The sequence below is a fragment of the Protopterus annectens genome, chromosome 8.part0 (genome assembly GCF_019279795.1).
Source record: "Protopterus annectens isolate FY-2018-M chromosome 8.part0, PAN1.0, whole genome shotgun sequence".
Lineage (NCBI taxonomy): Eukaryota > Metazoa > Chordata > Ceratodontiformes > Protopteridae > Protopterus > Protopterus annectens.
Window position 1 is genome coordinate 1,582,978,814 of NC_056741.1, and position 20,091 is coordinate 1,582,998,904.

The window sequence follows — 20,091 nt, forward strand, 5'->3', positions numbered from 1 at the left end:
CATTTCTTCCTGTCCTCTGTATCTTGCTCTGTCACACCAACCACCTGCATGTCCTCTCTCACCACATCCATAAACCTCATCTTAGGCCTTCCTCTTTTCCTCTTACCTGGCAGCTTCATCCTTAGCATCCTTTTCACAATATACCCAGCATCCCTCCTCAATACATGCCCATACCAACGCAATATTTCCTCTCTGGCTTTGTCTCCAAACCGTCCAACCTGGGCTGACCCTCTAATATACTTCTCCCTCATCCTGTCTAACCTTGTCACAGCCAGTGCAAATCTTAACATCTTTAACTTTATCACATCCAGCTCTGACTCGTGCCTTTTTGTCAATGCCACTGTCTCCAACCCATATAACATAGCTGGTCTCACTACCCTCTTGTAGACCTTCCCTTTCACTCTTATTGGTACTAGTCTGTCACAAATCACTCCTGACACTCTTCTCCACCCACTCCACCCTGGCTGTACTGTCTTCTTCACCTCTCTTCCGCACTCGCCATTACTCTGAACTGTTGATCCCAAGTATTTAAACTCATTCACCTTTTTCCAACTCTACTCCCTGCATCCTCACCATTCCTCTATCCTTTCTCTCATTCACACACATATATTCTGCCTTAGTCCTGCTGACCTTCATTCCTCTCCTCTCCAGAGCATATCTCCACCTCTCCAGGGTTTCCTCAACCTGTTACTTACTCCCACTACATATCACAATGTCATCTGCAAACATCATAGTCCACGGGGACTCCTGTCTGATCTCGTCTGTCAACCTGTTCATCACCACTGCAAATAAGAAAGGGCTCAGAGCTGATACTTGATGTAATCCCATCTCCACCTTAAATGCATCTGTCACTCCCACTGCAGATCTCACCACTGTCATATGACCCTTGTACATATCCCATACCACTCTTAAATACTTTTCTGCCACTCCCGACTTTCTCATACAATACCACAACTCCTCTCTAGGCACCCTGTCATATGCTTTCTCCACAAAGACACAATGCAACTCCTTCTGACCTTCTCTGTACTTCTCCATCAACAATCTCAGAGCAAACATCGCATCTGTAGTGCTCTTTCCTGGCATGAAACCATACTGCTGATCACTAATCATCACCTTCCTTCTTAACCTAGCTTCTACTACTCTTTCCCATAATTTCATGCTGTGACTGATCAGTTTTATCCCTCTGTAGTTACTACAGCACTGCACATCACCCTTAATCTTAAAAATCAGTACCAAAACACTTTTTCTCCACTCCTTAGGCATCCTCTCACTTTCCAAGATTTCATTGAATAATCTGGTTAAAAATTCCACTGCCATTTTTCCTAAACACATGCAAGCTTCCACAGGTATGTCATCTGGACCAACAGCCTTTCCATTCTTCATCCTCTTCATTGCTATTCTTACTTCCTACTTGCTAATCTGTTGCACTTCCTGATTCACTATCCCCACATCATCCAACCTTCTCTCTCTCTGTCTCTCTCTCTTTCATTCTCTTCATTCATCAGCCCTTCAAAGTACTCTTTCCATCTGCACAACACACTCTCCTCACTTGTGAGTACGTTTCCCTCGTTATCCTTTATCATCCTTACCTGCTGCACGTCTTTCCTAGCTAGGTTCCTCTGTCTAGCCAATTAGGTCCTTTTCTCTCTCCTTACCACGTTTGGCTAATGCATTCTCAACTTTCTTATTCTTAACTACATACTGGTGCTCATAAATCTGGTTCCTTAGTCTTATATCAGTATTTCATATGTAAAAAACTGGACAGCATTTACATTTAGCCAAATAAATAATACTCTTAGAATTACAGTTATATCTCCCATTACAGGAAAATCTTATGTATCTTATATAGAAATACAGGCCTGTATCAACTGATTTACACTAAGGGCAGGATTCACATTTGAACATGCCTTTAATCCTAGAACTATACACCCCCTTGTATTCTAAATAAGACTTAAAATTCTGTCCTCTTCTGAAAATAACAGTTGGTTTAGTTGGTAACCTATTCTTAACATTTTCGTCCAATGTTATTACATTTTTTGTACCGCCGAGTTCTGTTTTCCTTTAAGCTTTTCCACAATGCCTGAATAAGGAATTGTGTTAAAAGCTTTGGCCAAGTCTAGGTAGGTAGGATGCAATGCCTTGTCTTTGGTGCAATAGATCTTGTTTAGCACAACTAGCAGCTGTTGCCAAATCACACATGGCTGGATTACTAGAAGTTCCCTATTTTTTTCTCACAGTCAGAGCTTCAGAACTCTCTGATAGCCTTTCCTTGCAAATAAAATGCACATAAACTTATGGGGTAGATAGCCCGACCAAGATTACCCTATGAAATGCAGGCTGGCATAATTTTAGGTGAAGGGTTTAACACTTCTTTGAGATTCGCATATGAATCCTGAATTGTAATTCATAGGGTCAGATTTGATTTTAATTCCATCCCATCATCTATAGAGCCTTCTTAACACTATCTCGCTCCTACTTTTATTCAGGAAAATTCTGTAATGACTGTCCTCCAATTCCACCCTGTGCCATGCCTTGTGATACTCTGTTATCATTACTTTATATTGCCCTTTTTAGACTTAGTGTGATCATAGCTTTAAAGTTATTATATCTATAGTAATAGCAGCAGCTCTATGGCCACATCATTAATACTACCTTTATTACACATTGGTATTTTTTAGCATTAAATATTTTGGCTATTTTTCCAATGAAGTAGCTTACAATCACACCCCATTAACAATTGCTATTGGTGTATGCCCTACATCCTGCATGTTTATTCCTTTCCATGTTAAACACAGAATTTTTGCCTCACTTAAGTTGGTTACCTTTTGGATTGCTGTATTTAATTTCAAAATTTGAAATTTTTGCTTATATGTATTCATGTTAGTTCTTTCAAGCAGTTTATATTGTTCTTTTGTGAACTGTTTAAAATAAATATATTATTTATGTAACTGAACATTATGTGGCAAATGTATTTCGTCTGAAGCACAAGTTAGTGGTACTGAAGGAAGCACTGGAGAGCTTTAAAGTTTAACTTGCTGCTGAGATTCCCATTTTCGATACAGACATAACATAAGGTTTTTAAACTGCTTACCTGAGAACTGACGATTGTTACACTTTGCTGTGTTACAGCAGGTCACATTTACGACTGAGAATGAGTCTCCTGTATTATAAGCTTGCAGATCATTGCAGAAGGCACCATTTCCACAGCCCTTTATAATACTACTTGTAGTAGAGCTCCCTAATAAAACCAGAGGATAAACAGTAAAAAATATGTCATTTACATTTATTTACATTTAATGGCACTGCAGAGATTTTTAACAACCAGATAACCTTAAAAACATGCACAGCACTTATAACATTGTCATAGCCAATCTGTGATTCAAACAGAGCTCTATCAGGTCTATGGAGAAAACAAATAAGGCAGGTAACCAAAAATATGATCATTTGTAGTTTAGTAAAATGTATGCTTCCCTAAGTTAGAAAATCAAATAATGATGTCTAGGTACAGAATATCCATACAAATCATGCATATTACTGCACTTATTGTGAAAGTCTATATTATGATAAAACAGATGACAAACTATTATCCAGCAATATAAGCCACAACCCTTTTGTCTCCATTTCTACACAAGGAATCAGGATGTTACTTCAACAGTGACAATCATCTACAGCCAGCATTCTTAACTAGGTGGCTAGCCCAGCTGCAGTTGTTCTTCCAGTACAACACTCACATCCATACACTCACACCTGCTTCCAATCATATAACATGATATGAGTCAGATGGACAGTTGTGGAAAAGCACACCTGTGACAGAAACTAAGCTGCAGTACAAAGGGAAGTTGTCTTTTCCCTAGGAGGAACATGTCTCCATTTCTTCCACATCTATTTTCAAAGAACTGATAGCACTAGATGACAGTATTTTAGTTTCAGATATTAAGCAAAAAGCCAGCTACTATACTTTCTACTTTCACCTTTATCAACAGGCTCATCAACTCTTGCTGACTTTCACCCATCAGAGTTGCATTATCTATATATGTAAGGCTGTTAAAATGCATCCCAGCAATTATGATTCCGGTATCTAATTCATCTAACCCAGCATGTCACTTTATATAGTCAGCATATAAACTGAATAAATAAGGTGACAATATATAACCTTTTCTACTCCTTTTCCAATCTTGAACCAGTCAACTGTTCTATATTCAATTCTAAAGGTTGCTTTTTAGTCTGCATACAGTTTCCTCAGAAAATAATGTGACCTGTTATCCCCATTTCTTGAACAACTTGCCACAATTTATGTTCAACACAGCTTAAGGTGTTGAGTAGTGAATAAAGCTTGTTTTCCCCATTATGTAGTGGATGTTAGCAATATAATCTCGTGTGCCTCGGGCACTTCTAAAACCAGAATGTGCTTCTGATGAGTCTCATTCCATTTATTGCTAGAGTCTACCTTGCAGAATTTTGAGCATCACCTTGCTAGCATGGGAGGCAAGTGCAATTGTTCAATAATTTGAGCATTCTTTAGCATTACCTTTTTTTGTGATTAGAATATCAAACTAACATTTTCCTATTCAGTGCTCACTGTTTTGTTTTCCAAATTTGCTGTCAAATTCCATATAGCACTGCAGCAATGTAATTTCATTTAGGATTTTAAGCAATTCAGTTGGAATGCCACCACTTCCTGCAGCCTTGTCATTAGCAAGGTTTCTATAGTCCATTTAACTTCATTTTCTGATGTTTGGCTCCAGTTCAGATAACACACAATTGTGTATTTCAGAGCTTTTGGGGACCTTCTTATTTAGTTCTGCTGCATATTCTTGCCACCCTTTTCTTAATATCTTATGCTTCTGTTAGGTCACCCCAGTCTTTGTCTATTACCATGCCTATTTGTTCTGGAAGTTTCCCTTAATATCACACATCTTCTTTAATAGATGCCTTGCCTTTTCCATTCTTTTCTCTTCTTGCAGTTCTTTGCACTGCTTGTTTAAATATGCCTCATTATCTCTTATTACTATTCACCAGACATCTGCATTCAGTTTGGTATTTTCCCATGTCCATTGCCTTTTGCTCTCCTTCTTTCTTCTTCACTTGACCAATTTATCCTGTTCTAGTCTTTTTACCTTTATGAATGTCTGTTATTATTTTTTTCTTTATTGTATTATACAATTTTCTTTCTACTGACAAAATAGTTTACTAACAATGGAACTTTTCTCCCCGGGCCTCCACTGAAAAACGTTTTTATGCCCAGTCGGACTCTCCTGGTAAACAAATGTAAAATAAAATAAATAATAAATAAAATTCTTTCCTCAGCCACTTCTAACCCCCTACAATCAGCCATTTGCTTAATCATTTTTCTATGTGGAATAGTTTTTGTTGTCACTGACTGGACAATAACCCAAACATTATATGTCCATAGTTCTTCAAGTTCTCTGTCTACAAGTTATAATATCTTAAATCTATGCTTCACCTCCAATAAAGATACATTTAGAAAACTGATGTACTCATATTAGACTGGCCTAGGAATTTGTATTTACTTCAATTTAATTCTAAGCTTTGCAGTAAGAAGCTAATGATCTGAGCCACTGTCAGCTCTTGGTCTTGTTTTTGCTGACTGTATAGAGCTCTTCCATTTCTAACTACGGAGTACATAGTCAGCTTGATTTTACTACTGACTATCTGATGATATCCATATCCGTTTGTAAAACCATCTCTTAGGCTGATAATGGAGATTGTTTCCTATGAATAGTAAATTACTGTGGCATTATTTTATCAGCCATGTCTTGCTTCATTTTGTAATCCAAGGGCAAACCTGCACATTGTTGCAATTATACTTTAACTACCAGCTTTAGCATTCCAATCTCCTATAATGAATGTATTATCTTTTTTTATGTTCTTTCCAAATGGTGCTGCATATCCTGAGTCCTCCTCCTCTCTGGCATCATCATGAACTTATATCACTGTAATGTTGAATGGGTTGCCCTCTAGTCTGCATAAGATCATGCTATCTTTTTTTAATGCTTTTATTAACTATGAATTCTACTTCATTTCTTCTTTAAGATTCTTATCTGCAGTTGAACAGCTGATGATAATCTGCTGTAAAATTCCCTTTCCAGTCCATTTTAGTTCTCAAATTCCCAAGATGTCTATGTTTATTTGTGTCATTTCAGCCTTAACCACATCAAGTTTACCTTGGTTCATAGTTCTTACATTCCAGTTCCAAGTAGTATATATTTTTTGCAGAACTGGATGATCCTTTCATCACTGAGAATGTCAGCAGATGGACTCCCTTTTGGCTTTAATCCCTTTGCATCATTAACTCTAAGGCTATTCATATTTGTCTCTACCCAATAATATGCCAGACACCTTCAGACCCAAGGGTCTCATCTTGCAGTGTCATTTTAACATGCCTCTGGTTGTTTTTGTCCATGGGGTTTTCTTGACAAAGAGTTCTGGAGTGGCTTATCACTATAACTAAAATGTAATATACCAATTAAGAAGTGATGAAAATGTAAAATCCAGATACCACGCAGTCCAAAGAGCAATTCCAAATACAGAGTAGTTCATTTTGAATAAAGAATTGCAGCAGTTGTCTGGATGAGACAAATTGTTTACTGGGTGTACAAGCTCAAGTAGCAAATTGTTCTGTCTCTAAAGTTTGATATAATCATAGAAAAAGGGAATACTTGGTTTTGATACAAAATCAGACACATATTTACTTACATATTCTGATTACCAGGTGGGGTACTGGTCCAGGAAAGCTCATCAGCTCTGACTGACTCATTCTCAAAGACAGATATTTGCATAACAAAATATATGTCATGTTTACATGGTTTCACTCAGTGACTTTTATTTTAAGTCATATTCATCCATTAGCATAAAAGTAGTTATGTGCACAATGAGAAAATGGATAAAGTTGAACATTAGCACAGACTGTTAATTGACACAATTAACACACTGGATACACAAGACTGAAGAATATGCTGTCTGAAGCACTATATACAAATTGTGATAGAGGCACATATGATGGAATTAACAGAAAAAAAGTATGCATACATATTTACAATACATAGTTCTGTGGTCAGTTTCCTAATAATAATGTTGTGATGTGATTAACTGGAGTTATGATAAGTAGTGGTAAGGCAAAATATTACCCATTTGGAGATAAATGTAAGCCATTATTGATAAAGCAAGTGCAGGTGTAGCTGTCTCTTAAGTGCAATTAGAGAGTTTCCCTGAAATGGGTGTATAATGTCAACATTCATATGTCCGAAGGATATTTGTTCCAGTTTGCTGAAGATATTTTGGCAACCTTTTTTTCACCTGCTGACTTAAGAAGTTGATGCCTCGAAAGTGACAGGGAGTCATCAGTGTCTGCGTAGATATTATAAGAGGATTTTATAATTTGGACTTTGTAAGTGTAGGACAACAGCTGAGTGCAACAGTTTGAATGTTGCAGTGGACATCTGGTTAAGACTGGAACCCGGAATACAGTTGCATTCTGCGGGGGGGGGGGGGGGGGTTATGAAACAGATCTTAATGACTGTTGTTTGAACAGAGTAGGCACTTGACTGGAATTTAGTAGGTACTGGAAAGTTTGTTCTCTATTCTGAGTATAAGACTATGTCTTCTGATTTTCACAACCGGAGGGGTGAGATGATAACAGGCATTCAGTTGTTTATTAACTTGGTCTGTAATATTTTCTTTGTATTGTTTAAAGGGAACACAAAGGTGCACTAGAATTCTTAGTTATCTGCACTGTTGTATTTTGTGGACCTTGTTTCTGATCTGGTCAAGGACTAACAAAGGATTTCTCTGACTTCATTTTTGAGAGGTACAAACATAGTGGCAGCAGTTTTGGTTTTTTAATTTTAGTTTATTATCTGATATTTACTGGCCTTGCTCTGCACAGTGATGCAGGAAATTTCTGTGCAACGAAGAATTATATAATCTTCATAAAAGGTTGTCACTGACAATCAGTTATGTTATTAATATGTAGGAAGAAAAGGATGAGGCCTAGTATAGATCCTTGAGGAATGCCTGCAGAAAATGTGCTAAGGTCAAATTGCTAATGAACTGCTATAGCATTAAAGGTTCTTTGGTAAAAGTAATCTTTTAATCATGCATTTAGGCCAAATCCAAGGCTTCTACTAAGAAGATATGAGCTACACTTCCAAAGTTTTTTTTTTTTCGTGTCAATAAATATGTCCCTAGTAAGCCAGCTTTTCCCTGCGTGTATAGTATATTTTGTTGGTAACTGTAAGTAAATGCTGTAAATGTATTATGTCCCACTCTAAATCCATGTTCAAAACGAATACCTAGTTCTTATTTATTTGTGCACCCAAATAGCTGTCTATCTATCCCTTCACAACCTATTTTTCCCATTTTGGCACATGGGGTCAGTATGCCACTTAAATAGAGACAATCGTTTAGAGCCAAGCTTCACATCACTGGATGACTAGAGGTGCCACAAACTCAAACAGCTGACATAATTTTTTTTTTTTAATTTTGGTAAATTGACAAATAACAGATATACCCTGGGATTCATGAAGCTTGCGCCATGTGCAGGCATAGCGTAGGCGTATAACGCCAAATATGGCCGCCGAGCGATTCAGGTACGATCCAATTCCACATGCACTACCGGCGTATGCCAGATCTGCGTAGCCCTCGGCTTAGGTATGCTAATCACCCCTTGCACAGTGCCACACCATGCAAATGAAGGTACATAGTGATACATGAAGTGGTGCAGGCGTAGCTTACGCCCACAGAAATGTAAACCAAAAAACACGGTTTACATTTTTCCAAACAGAACATCGGAGCTATGAAAGCGGACCAGACTCACGTATTACAAAGTTAACATATGCCAATGGCTAAATATACAGCCAATGGCATAAGAAAAGATGCAGAACACCTAGAAAACAACATTTAATGTCATGTACACAGTAACGCAAAGTACAACCGCAGGGTATGTGTGCGCAAACGGGAACACAAAGAAAATATATACAAATGTCATAAAATCACAATGTAATACAAATCAGGATTTCACCATAATACTCAATGGTATGCATGGTACACCACAACCAAGCTGCAAGGGTTGCTAAGGGTCTGTGACAGTGTTCGGCATGGTAACTATGAATTAGTAGTCAATTCCATGTAAATGAGGCAGGTAATACTGAATCGCAAATGTCCCGCCGGATTAAGGATGTACCATACGGCGCAGTGCTACAACACCGAGGATTGGCTCAGAGGTATACATGACATCAGCAGTGGGGTGTGCCACCATAGCTGTAAGCACATTGGAGCAATGCAAATCTGGCCTGGCCATTGCTAAGCAAAGCTGCAGGACAGGGGTGGGGAGGTAGGTATGGCATCATTTAGCTGAGAGCACATATAGTGCCTGAATACGCATGTGTACGGGGATGTAAACGTGCCCGAAACCTGGTAAGCGGATGCACGCGCCGCACACCATATTACAAACAGGAAGGTCAGGGGAAGAAAATAAGGAAATGCTGCAGTAGGGTAATTGGAGTACAACTGAGCAATTAACACCTATTAACTCACAGCGGGCAATCGACGGCAGCTGACAAGTCTGCTCGCAGAAACCTGCAAAACAGGATAGGGGTGGTGTCAGACTGCAAAGAAAGGAGAACTGTCATAGCAGAGCAAAGCAAACCTGCAGTAGACCAGCAATAGAACACATTACGCAAGATAAGCCAGGTCTAGGAAAGTACAAATGAAAGCAGGCTGCTGGATGCATGCCAGAAAATGGTAGGTGAAATGTGAAGAAATGTAAAGGGAAGGACAAGAGGTAATCCACAGCAGCCAAATGTAATTCAACACCAAAGGCACCACAATAGTAGTTCCTGTCGTAAAACACATAAGATACCCTGTAGCTACAATCGTACATACACACCCTATGACATCATCGGTGTTCACAGCACAATAGTATAAAGTGTGAAAGCACCCCACACACACCTGTGTATTCACAAACACTGCACCATAGGTGTAAACATATGGGGAACTTTTAAATGCACATGTTGGGAGCTGCCATAGCTGTGATTCATCACCATGTGTTAGAGACTGATGGTGTTGTGCAGGATGATGCTGACAACCACCGCAGGCCCTGGAGGAAGAGAAGAGTGTTCAGACCAAGGGTAACCTACCAGGGGCTACATGATCTGGAGATAGTAGAGCGTTACAGAGTGGACAGGGACATCTTACAGCAAATAGTTGAGCTGTGCCGGCCACGCCTGAGATCCAGATACAACAGAGGGGAACCCATCCCAGTGGACACGAAGGTATGTGAAAGCTTGCGAATACTAGCCACAGGTACCTTTCAAAGGCCAACTGGAGATATAATGGGGATATCACAGGCATCAGCATCCAGGGTACTACACCATTTCCTGGATGCCATGTTACCACATGCCAATGAGCATATATACTTCCCCTGAACGCAGGAGGAGTTGGCCAGCAATATGCGTCACTTCACCCATGTGGCACACTACCCGGAGGTACTGGGTGCAATAGACTACACACACATACATATCAAGTCACCACCCAGTGAGCATGGTAGGTGCTACATAAACCGCAAGGGATTCCACTCCAACAACAGCCAGGTCATGTGCAGTGCCCAGGGCATTATCATGGATGTGTGTGCTGGCAGCCCTGGAAGCTACCATGACTCCCATATCTGGCATGCCTCACAGCTGTATCAGGTATTTGTCTGGGGGGACATCCCACATGGCCACCTTGTGGGGGATGCTGGCTATGCACTGGAGCCATGGATGATGACTCCCATCAGAAATGCACACACACCCATGCAAGAATGCCATAATGAGGCACACGCACAAACCAGAATCATCATAGAACGTGTGTTTGGGATGCTGAAATCACGTTTTCATTGCTTGGACATATCTGGTGGAGCCTTGCAGTACTCTCCAGGCACATGTGCCCACATCTTCATAGTATGTGCCATGCTGCATAATATGATCCTGTGGAAACAGCTGCATCAGGGACAAAATAGTAAAGGCCCTCACAGCCCACCACAATAGCCAAGGCCATCACAGGCACAGAGGGATTCAGACCACGAACACCCTGTGCCAGCCCCAGTAGGCAGACGGAGGTGTGCCCAATATGCCTATGCCTTGGCAAAGAGGGAACATATAACACATACTCTGACAGTGTAGGCCCCTACGGACTGACACACCTCTCCACCTGCACACACAGTAAAATGGATGGCACACACACATGACCACCTGTAAATTGTAATGTATAGGTAGGCTACTTTGTGAATCCTACATAGGCAGCCCTCAACCATTGTACACACAACAGCTATTGGAACAAGGAATGTCAACACCTGAACAGTTCACGCACCTACCAGCATATGTTGGTACTGTGTGTATAGGTTCCCAGGTACATCGGTAGGTACACTCCCGATTGTCAGAGGCCATACACCAATCGAGGCAAACAGTGTCTGCTGTTGCCACAACATCAAGTAACCAACTGTCGCTCAGTGGAGCAGAGGCAATTGCGGGATCCCATGTGTGTAATCACTGTTCCCCACACACTCTGCATGGATTCCCTGGTGCGTTAATGAGGGGCTCCACATAATGTAATCATGGATGTTGTGTCAAGGCATGGGGTGTACCCATGACAGGTATCTGTCACCCCAGCATGCTGCACCTATGGTCGTTTGAAGGTGTAGCATATTATAGTGTGTGGCTCACTGTGATATACATACCCAATGCTGAAGCACATCCATTACACATCACATGGACATACCATTAATAGGACTCATCCATATGTAAACTAACTGAGTTACCCATGTGATTGCAGTATGGAGTAACAGCCATAGTATAGTCCACATACAAAACGCCATAACACGTGTACAAATCCCAGATGCCCAAGTGGTAAATGCAGTGACCGTCGTGCATGTTCCCGGTCCCACGTCCTGCAGGGGATGTAACGTAATCCCGAAGGCACGAATAATACATGTCGGATGCAGGTCAGCAGATCATGTTTAGCACACGTTAGCAGGAATATGAGTTGCCCAGTGCTGGTAAGCGTCATTTAAATATGACTATACAGATATGCGCGAAACAGGGCTAAACTTCTCTGAATATCGCGCAGATCATGGTCAATGATGTCCAGAACAAGTGAAACCAGCATTATTCACCCCTGTACTAATAGTGCCTGCTCTGAAGGGTAAAATGACCACTGCCAGGAGTAGAACACATAATTATGTACACAATCACCTAACACTATGGTAGCCAAGATGTACCTACGGCAGGTGTGTAATGTGACAGGTTCAAACACAAATGTGTGGAGTCCAGGAAACAGTATACACCGACAAGTACACAATGAAAGGTGTATTTTGCCTGTCACTCTCTCTGTCAGATATAGATATATATATATATATATATATATATATATATATATATATATATATATATATATATATATATATATATATATATATATATAAAAATACAGATAGAAAGGGTGATAGAGAGATATAGGTTGATATATACAGAGTCACCGATATCTGCAAATATATAGATAGGTCAATGACATGTACACAACCATGGAGGTACAAATAAATAGGATACTGCCAACTATGGAATGTGCCACATACCAACGCGCATAACCACGAGGCTGAAAGACCAAAAGAACACAGTACCGGAACACTAGAACCTTGAGTAATATTATCACGATATGAAGGAACATTTAGTTATCGCTGCCGGTGTTGCGGTCCACGTAGGTACTGTGTTCAACTGTGTTTGTGATTGCCGTAGTCTGTGTATGTGTGAGTTGAGGGTGCCGTGTGCGTATCCATGTGACTGTAATGTGTGTGTGTGTGCCTGCATTGTGTGTCTGTTAGTGCTAACTCGGAGGTAGATCATTACGGTAGGTGTGGTTATAGCTAGCCGTAGGCATACGGTTACCACCTGTCCCACATTAGGAGGGACAGCCCCTCCCTGGGCAGTCATGTCCTGACATAAAACATTAAAAAGGGCAAATGTCCAAGACTGTAGGACATAATTGTGTCCCATATATTATGTAATAGTTGCATTAAATAGTTATGCCTGTATGTAAGAAATGTAAATGATACATGAAGTATGATAAGTAGCCAAAGTCCTACAAGAATAAGTATGTATTCAGGATAAAAGTATGTGCTATCCTGTGTACTGACCATGGGTATGTGTCAGCCTGTAAACACCGATGTGTGTCCTGCAAATGTCCCACTATGGCCATTTGAAAAGGTGGCAACCCATGCCAAAGAGGTTCAGTTACCAACACAACTGCAATGAGTGCAAATATCTGGGACAGAAATACACGGGACAGCTGTCATTTAGTAACATTCCTTTACATACCGCTGTATTTCTGGAGGTATGAAGTATCAACCTCACCTGCATACTATATAGAAACCAATTAACAATGGCCCAATGTATATGCTCATAACAAAAGTCTACTAACTGATAGGTCTTTAATTAGGGAAGGAGCCCACACACACATATATGGAATACGTAGAAATGCAAGCCCCACAAACCTGTATATGCTACGTACACCCACCTACATCCCCCATGCACAAAACTATAGCAATACAGACTGTAATAACAGCACAAACATCCACTCACTCAATTACATCTGCAGAAGCGTTAACATACCTTGTGAGAGACACATTTTTAAAGGTGCCATGTGAAATTGTAGCCTTTGTATAATGGAAAAGATGGCGATGTTACAGGTTTTGTTTGCAATAGCCCCTTATCAGACGGTTGAGATGACAGGTACACTCACATGTAGAACCACATACTCTAGCCATCACACACAATCCACGGGGGACATGAATCCAAAATATCCGTGTCTCTACACATAGCAGTTGCAATTACACACAACAAAACATATACAGGCCGTGTCCCCGAAGGTAGGGCAAATGGGCAATGTCCAAGTGGAGAATTCAATTATACCCCACTGTTGCCACGTAATTGGTGAATGGAGTAGCTGCACAGCTTATGTGCATGTAATAATCTACTCAGGAATACCAATTGGTGGCAGGAAACCACATGTTACAGGTATCGACATATATAAGGATGACTTGCCAGACATTCAAACCATATGCTCATACCATAGAACTGTTTAAACAGTGTAAGAGAGATAGTTACGAAAGTTCGGAATGCTAACACGGTATGTAGAACACTCAGTATGTTAGTGTATGTATAGCCTGTTTTGTATTTAATTAAAAGTGTCCGCAATGCATAAAGTGGAAAAGGTATTATGTAGTGATGTCTTGCTGAGCATAGTAATGCTTGTAGAAATTATGTGTCCTGCAGTGGGCCACAAGGTAAACACCACAGACACCACAAGGGATGCTACATGAGGGCTTTAAACAGAACAATTCCATACCACCCACCATCAGTGGTAGGGTATGTCCAATAAGTATGTGCCATAGCAGGGGATAGTATATGTTGATATACTGTCACAGTAGGCATGTGTATGGGCATATAACGACAATGACATGCCTAAGGTGGTCCTGCTGTGCAAGTATGCTTTGCATTATGGGATAATATGTAAAATATGTGTAATGTACAGCATTGTAGGTAGATATGTCAGATATTCTACACAGCATAACAGTCATATCATGCATACCAAAGGTATCGTCTATTGGCATGTACAATATACAATAACAGGCTACATATGGCTTGTAGTCATGGGACACTGTAACAGTATGATAGCTAATTGAAATAGAAGAGCTACTCAATTAACCATGCACAAAGGACATGTAATAGCTTCACAGGTTCATAGTGGGATACTATGCTGTCTGGCAAGTCTATGTGTAAGCCTAACTACAGTGTTTACACCAGCGGCACCTCTCTAGGGTAGTGTCCTGTCTGTAAACAGCAGAGCCATGTGTTACCTGCACCTCTGCACAGTACAGCCACTGCAGTGATCCCTGGCGTACGTGTGTCTCCTATCCACCAAGTGAGGTATCACATGAACAGTGCTACTGAGTGTCCCTGCGTGATGTACATAGGAATCATGTTCCAAAGCATGGTGAGTGTCTGGTTTGGGAATGTAACCCTCAAGCACATCCCACTCATCGTTGCATGTGTGCACATATCCATGAGCATGTTGCTCTCAGTGGCTTTTGCTTATGTCGCTTATGTGGAGTATATCCATGAATATTGTTGTGGACATGGGCCCTGTATGTTCAGCAGAGCTCACCCCTGAGTATGCAGTATGCAAATGTGTACAGTCGTGGTGTCCGTAGTTCTGCCGCATATGTCAACCTTCAGAGCTCAATAATCCTCATGGCGTGTAAATGTTGTGGTATGTAAAGCCGTAGCTGTTCTGTAAGGTACACCTTAAACAGGGTGTTGTACCCTTGAATGTGTGTATACGTCAGGAGTTCAGAGGTACAATGGGTGCTTATGTTCCAGCTACAAACCCAGTACAGATAAGGGTAGCCACGTAGAAGGATATCCACGCCACATTGGCAATATGGTTATCAAAGGAGTGGGTGCTACATACATGTGTACTACGATCACGTACAATGTGACATGTATGTAGGGGACTACCACCTATGTGATAGTCAGTGGGTGATTGGTGTAATGCAAAGGGGATGTTCATGCACTTTATGTCATGCAGCTTGAGGCCATGATATTGATATCAGGTATCCGTCACAGTGACACCCTTATGGAGGGAGTCAGTATCAGCTGGTGGATCAATCATGGCACTTTGTATGCAGTTGTCTGGAAAGCTAGTCAGGGAAAGTCCCCCTGTGCTAGCCTGTACCTCAGGGAAGCATATACTGAACATGAGGGGCCCTACGACTGAGAACTGTGGTACGCCAAGTGTAACTGAAATACAGTAGGTACTATGGTATGCTACCCTCATTGTGTGGGTCTTGTCCGTGAGCCACTTTGCATAACATCCTGAGACATAGGGATCAATGTGCAGGTGGATGTGTATGTTGTCAATACCAGAATGGAGAATGGTGCTGAAAGCCTATGAGAGGACAATGTAGGCTGTGTGGACCCCCTTACTGTCATCAACTACCCTGTCAACTGTATCAAAGGAGTCCACTAGATGTAGGAGCCATGCTCTGGCCCTAACAAGTCCAACCTGGGTGGCATCAAAGAACTGGAGCCCACCAATGTCTCTGTGAATGACTTCCATAATGATGTGCCCCATAGCCTTGCAGAACAGTCCAGTCAGGCATATAGGGCAATAGTCCCTCTGGTTCATTGTGGTGCCACATGTGTGGAATGTGATAACTGTTGCTGTGTGCCATTCAGTGGCCACAATGTCTGATACAAGGCTATTACTGAATCTGGTGGCCAAGTGGGGAGACATGTCGTTCAGAGGTTTGTGTAAATCACAGCCTGGGATGTTGGACGGTCACATGGAGTCAGTGTTCCAGGCCTTAGAGAGTGCAGGTTAGTACTGTGTAGTTTTGACCGCAGGGACACCACAATTTTCCTGCATGGATTGTGGCCCTGTAGGGAGTGAGAGGGTGTAATGTTAGCATTGAACCCATCTGCCAGGATGTTGCCAACATCACTTGGTTCTGTAATGTTCCTGAGTAACTGTCGTATGTCAGAGCAGCTGTGGGTATTGCCATTGACTACTGACATACCTCCATAATGCCTTGTGGTGCACCCTGGAATGTGTCGCAGTAATGTTTACATAGCTAGGTTCGGAGTATGTGATAAGGGATCCCATAGCCCTACTGTGGCTGACCAGTGAGCTACCCCACCCATGGGATTGTACTCCACTTTGCAACAGCCTCCATCTTTTGTTGTATATTATGTCCATGGAACTGGACCCCCAGAGTGGTGTCCGTTATCTGGTGGGTACCATCATGGCTCTGTTTGGAATAGCGTGATCCATGCAGTCGTGTAAGTGTTAATAAAGTGCACTGGGGTATGTTTCAGCATTTGTATGTGCATTGTCCATCTACACGGGTGTCATAACATTTACTACTGCTCTCATAAGACGTCTGTAGTAGGCATTGTAGTAATCTTGTACTGTGTATGCCGTGAAGGGTGTGGTGCCGGGATGTGGATAACAAGGGTGATTAGCATATGTTCGGAAACCACCAATGAGGAGATAACCCCAGATGTGGACCACCAGTCACATGTTGGTAGTGTCCATGTCTAGGATATTGTTGGTCTTGGAGGTGGGGTGTATGGGTTGATCCAGCCGAGTGGAGGTTATGAATCCTGGACCGTGTTGGCCTAATGTGTCGTTACATGAGTGGCTATCCCAGTTAAGTGTGGGGTAGTATCACTCTCACATCAGTAGTACCTGTCTGAACCCTACTGTCCAGTACACCAAGAAATGAAGGCTGGTAACTGTGGGGTATGTTGTTGAATCCGTAGCATGTTACAATGTGTATAGCAGTTCTGGCCACAGTTAGTTGCACGTGGATCACCTCTGATGCATTGTGCTAAGTAACTAGCCAGGAGGTGTGTACAACATAGTGGAATATGGAAACACCTCAGCCGTGGGTGTTCCGGTCCAGGTTACATGACTGAAAGGCGTGGTCTGTGTATACATGACTGAAAGGTGTGGTCTGCGTATAACCTGTCAGTGCAGGTATGCTCTGCGGAGCCTAGAGGCAGGTCCCAGCTACTGCAGAGATATTGAAGTGGTCCATTATAAGGAGTGCCTTGCCTGCATGCGTCAGAGATGAAGATGTCAAGCATCGAGTCACATGACCCCATGTTTTGCTTGCCTGTTCCCGTTCTGGTGGTGAATGTTATTGGAAACTGTGCAAGACAGGCAGTATAGGAGCAGCAAGAGCCTTAAATGTTATCTGTACTCCCAGGGCTGACAGGTGCAGGTTATCTGTGCCAAAGCATCGTGTTTTGTTGACCATGTCAGTCTATGTGGACAGATACTGGATGCCTGTGGAATGACAGCAGAAGCATAGGCAACTGTTGAAGTGAAACAGTCAGTCGTTGTACAGTGGTATCAAGTCCGGATGAATGCATAATGCTCCCCAGGGCTTGGCCGAAACCTTCAGGGCTATAAGACCGGTGAGCTATTGCATGTCCCTGCACATGTAGTCTGTGAAGTTGCATCTCAGGGCAGTCACACTAACATGGAGAATGACAGTCAAATTGTACCTGGTGAGGTGTAGCATGGGTGCATAGGTTATGTTGCAGAACCAGTTACCCAACAGCTAGATGTAAGCAACTATCGCCTTGTGTAGCCTGCTGAGTGGGACATCAGTGTGACCGCCGACAGAGTCACCTATGACTGGTGTGTTGTGTATGTTATAACACCCTATTGGCTGTATGTGATGGACACACATGAGTCTGTGGGCTATAAGTTATTGTTGTTGTGTTTGGTGATGGGGGCTGCCTTTGGTGCCTACACAGCGTATGGAGAGGTTCTGCAAAAGTTGTACTCATACTATGTGTGGCCTGTGGTGGTGGAGATCTTATGAGACTATGTGATGAGTGGGGTGTGTTGCAAATGTTACATGTCCCCACATGACTGTCAGATTCAGTCTGGGTTGGTGAGAGCATTACCCCCAGCATGGCTGCATATGTGCATCTCCCACAGGCTATAGAGTTGTATGTTGGGAGGTGAGCATTGACTGTGTACATGAGACAATTGCTCTATTGCCACATGTACACCATATTCATCATATAGACAGGCAATAGCACTGGTACGTGACAGTTGGACATGCCTGTATATTCAACCATGTCTCACAAGATATGTGAGTTGCATGTGTACAACAGCTGTTGTACTGTAAGCAAGCTGGAAATGTAAGGACAGACAGAGTACTTGTGAGAAATGGTTTGGAATGGGTGCTATATTAATTAGTAGCTCATGAAGTGCTCACAAGTTCTGAACAAGTGCTGAGTATGAAAATGCAATACAGATAGGGTGTTGGATAATATCAACCCACAAGTGGTGACGACAGTCATAATTGGAGGCACTGCACTATTACCCTGCTGAGTATGGTCTGCAAGTCCATGAACCTTTATCAATGCAGATGTTAGCAGTACAGATGTAGATGACAGTACGGATGTCTGACTACATGTACCTTCGTATGTCACAGGAGTGTTCTACCAGTGGCCTGTTGACAGAATCAACATTACAAAAGGTGTCAGAGTGACATGTGCATATCACACCAGTGGCAGCTACAGTAAAACAGGGTTAATGTGTTGTACTCCCCCCTCATTGTAGCCCAAACCACACAGACAAATGTGAGACATCTGTGTATTTAAGGATGTGAATGGCCATGACCTATGAGCAATAGCTGTCTCAGTGTTGTGGACAGCATACAGAATGGGCTTTGTGGGTGAGGTGTGTGACATATGTGCACAATCTGACAGATGATATTAGCATTGTCACTGCTAGGCGAATATCCCTGTACCCATTAACTACCACCTAGGCTGCGGTCAACATTATGGACACTGTGTAAGGGATGGTGCTGTGCAGTTCACCTCCCTAAGTTGGTTATGTCTCCAGGCCTATTAGGTAGTCATACAAGGCACCCATGTCATGACAGGGTGCCATCCATGAGCATGGAGATCATTGGACAGGCATACTCAGCACTCGGGTGACCAATATTGGATCACACATCACCTTTAAGGGGTATTGGCCATGAGTGGATGGGCGATACCAGCCTTCACAATCCTCACCACCACTATGCAGCATGCTTGCTACCTTGCATAAAGACGTGCTACACTATGATGTTGGACATGCTACACGTACATATCCTGATCTGAAAGACATACGTCATGGACAGCCACCATCCTACTACTAGGATCGCCACATGCTGGACAGATCCCTGTGCCATACATGTGACATACTCCCGCCATGCCATGCAACCCTGTCCATCAAAGCTGCACATGTCATCTCTGTCATACATGGTGTGATGACCACATGGTAGATGTATTTTCAACTGTCTGGATCAGTAATGTGGCACTGATGCACCTCACGGTGGCAAAATGGCTGTCAGATACAGCTAGGAAACCTTGCCCGTACATGCTATAGTTGATAACCATCTCTGCAAATGACGTCCAGGTAGCCATTGTCCCATGTCTATCACATGTGCAACACAGGCGATCCATGGCA

The 20,091-nt window shown here is 42.1% G+C and overlaps 1 protein-coding gene across 1 annotated transcript in view; it reads right to left on the bottom strand.

The window, feature by feature from the left end:
• Positions 1 to 20,091, bottom strand: part of LOC122809551 (urokinase plasminogen activator surface receptor-like) — a 481,166-nt gene that overhangs the window by 179,121 nt on the left and 281,954 nt on the right. The window contains exon 5 of the mRNA XM_044081133.1: positions 3,092 to 3,238. Coding sequence (XP_043937068.1) covers positions 3,092 to 3,238 — 147 coding nt within the window. The remainder of the gene's footprint in view (positions 1 to 3,091; positions 3,239 to 20,091) is intronic.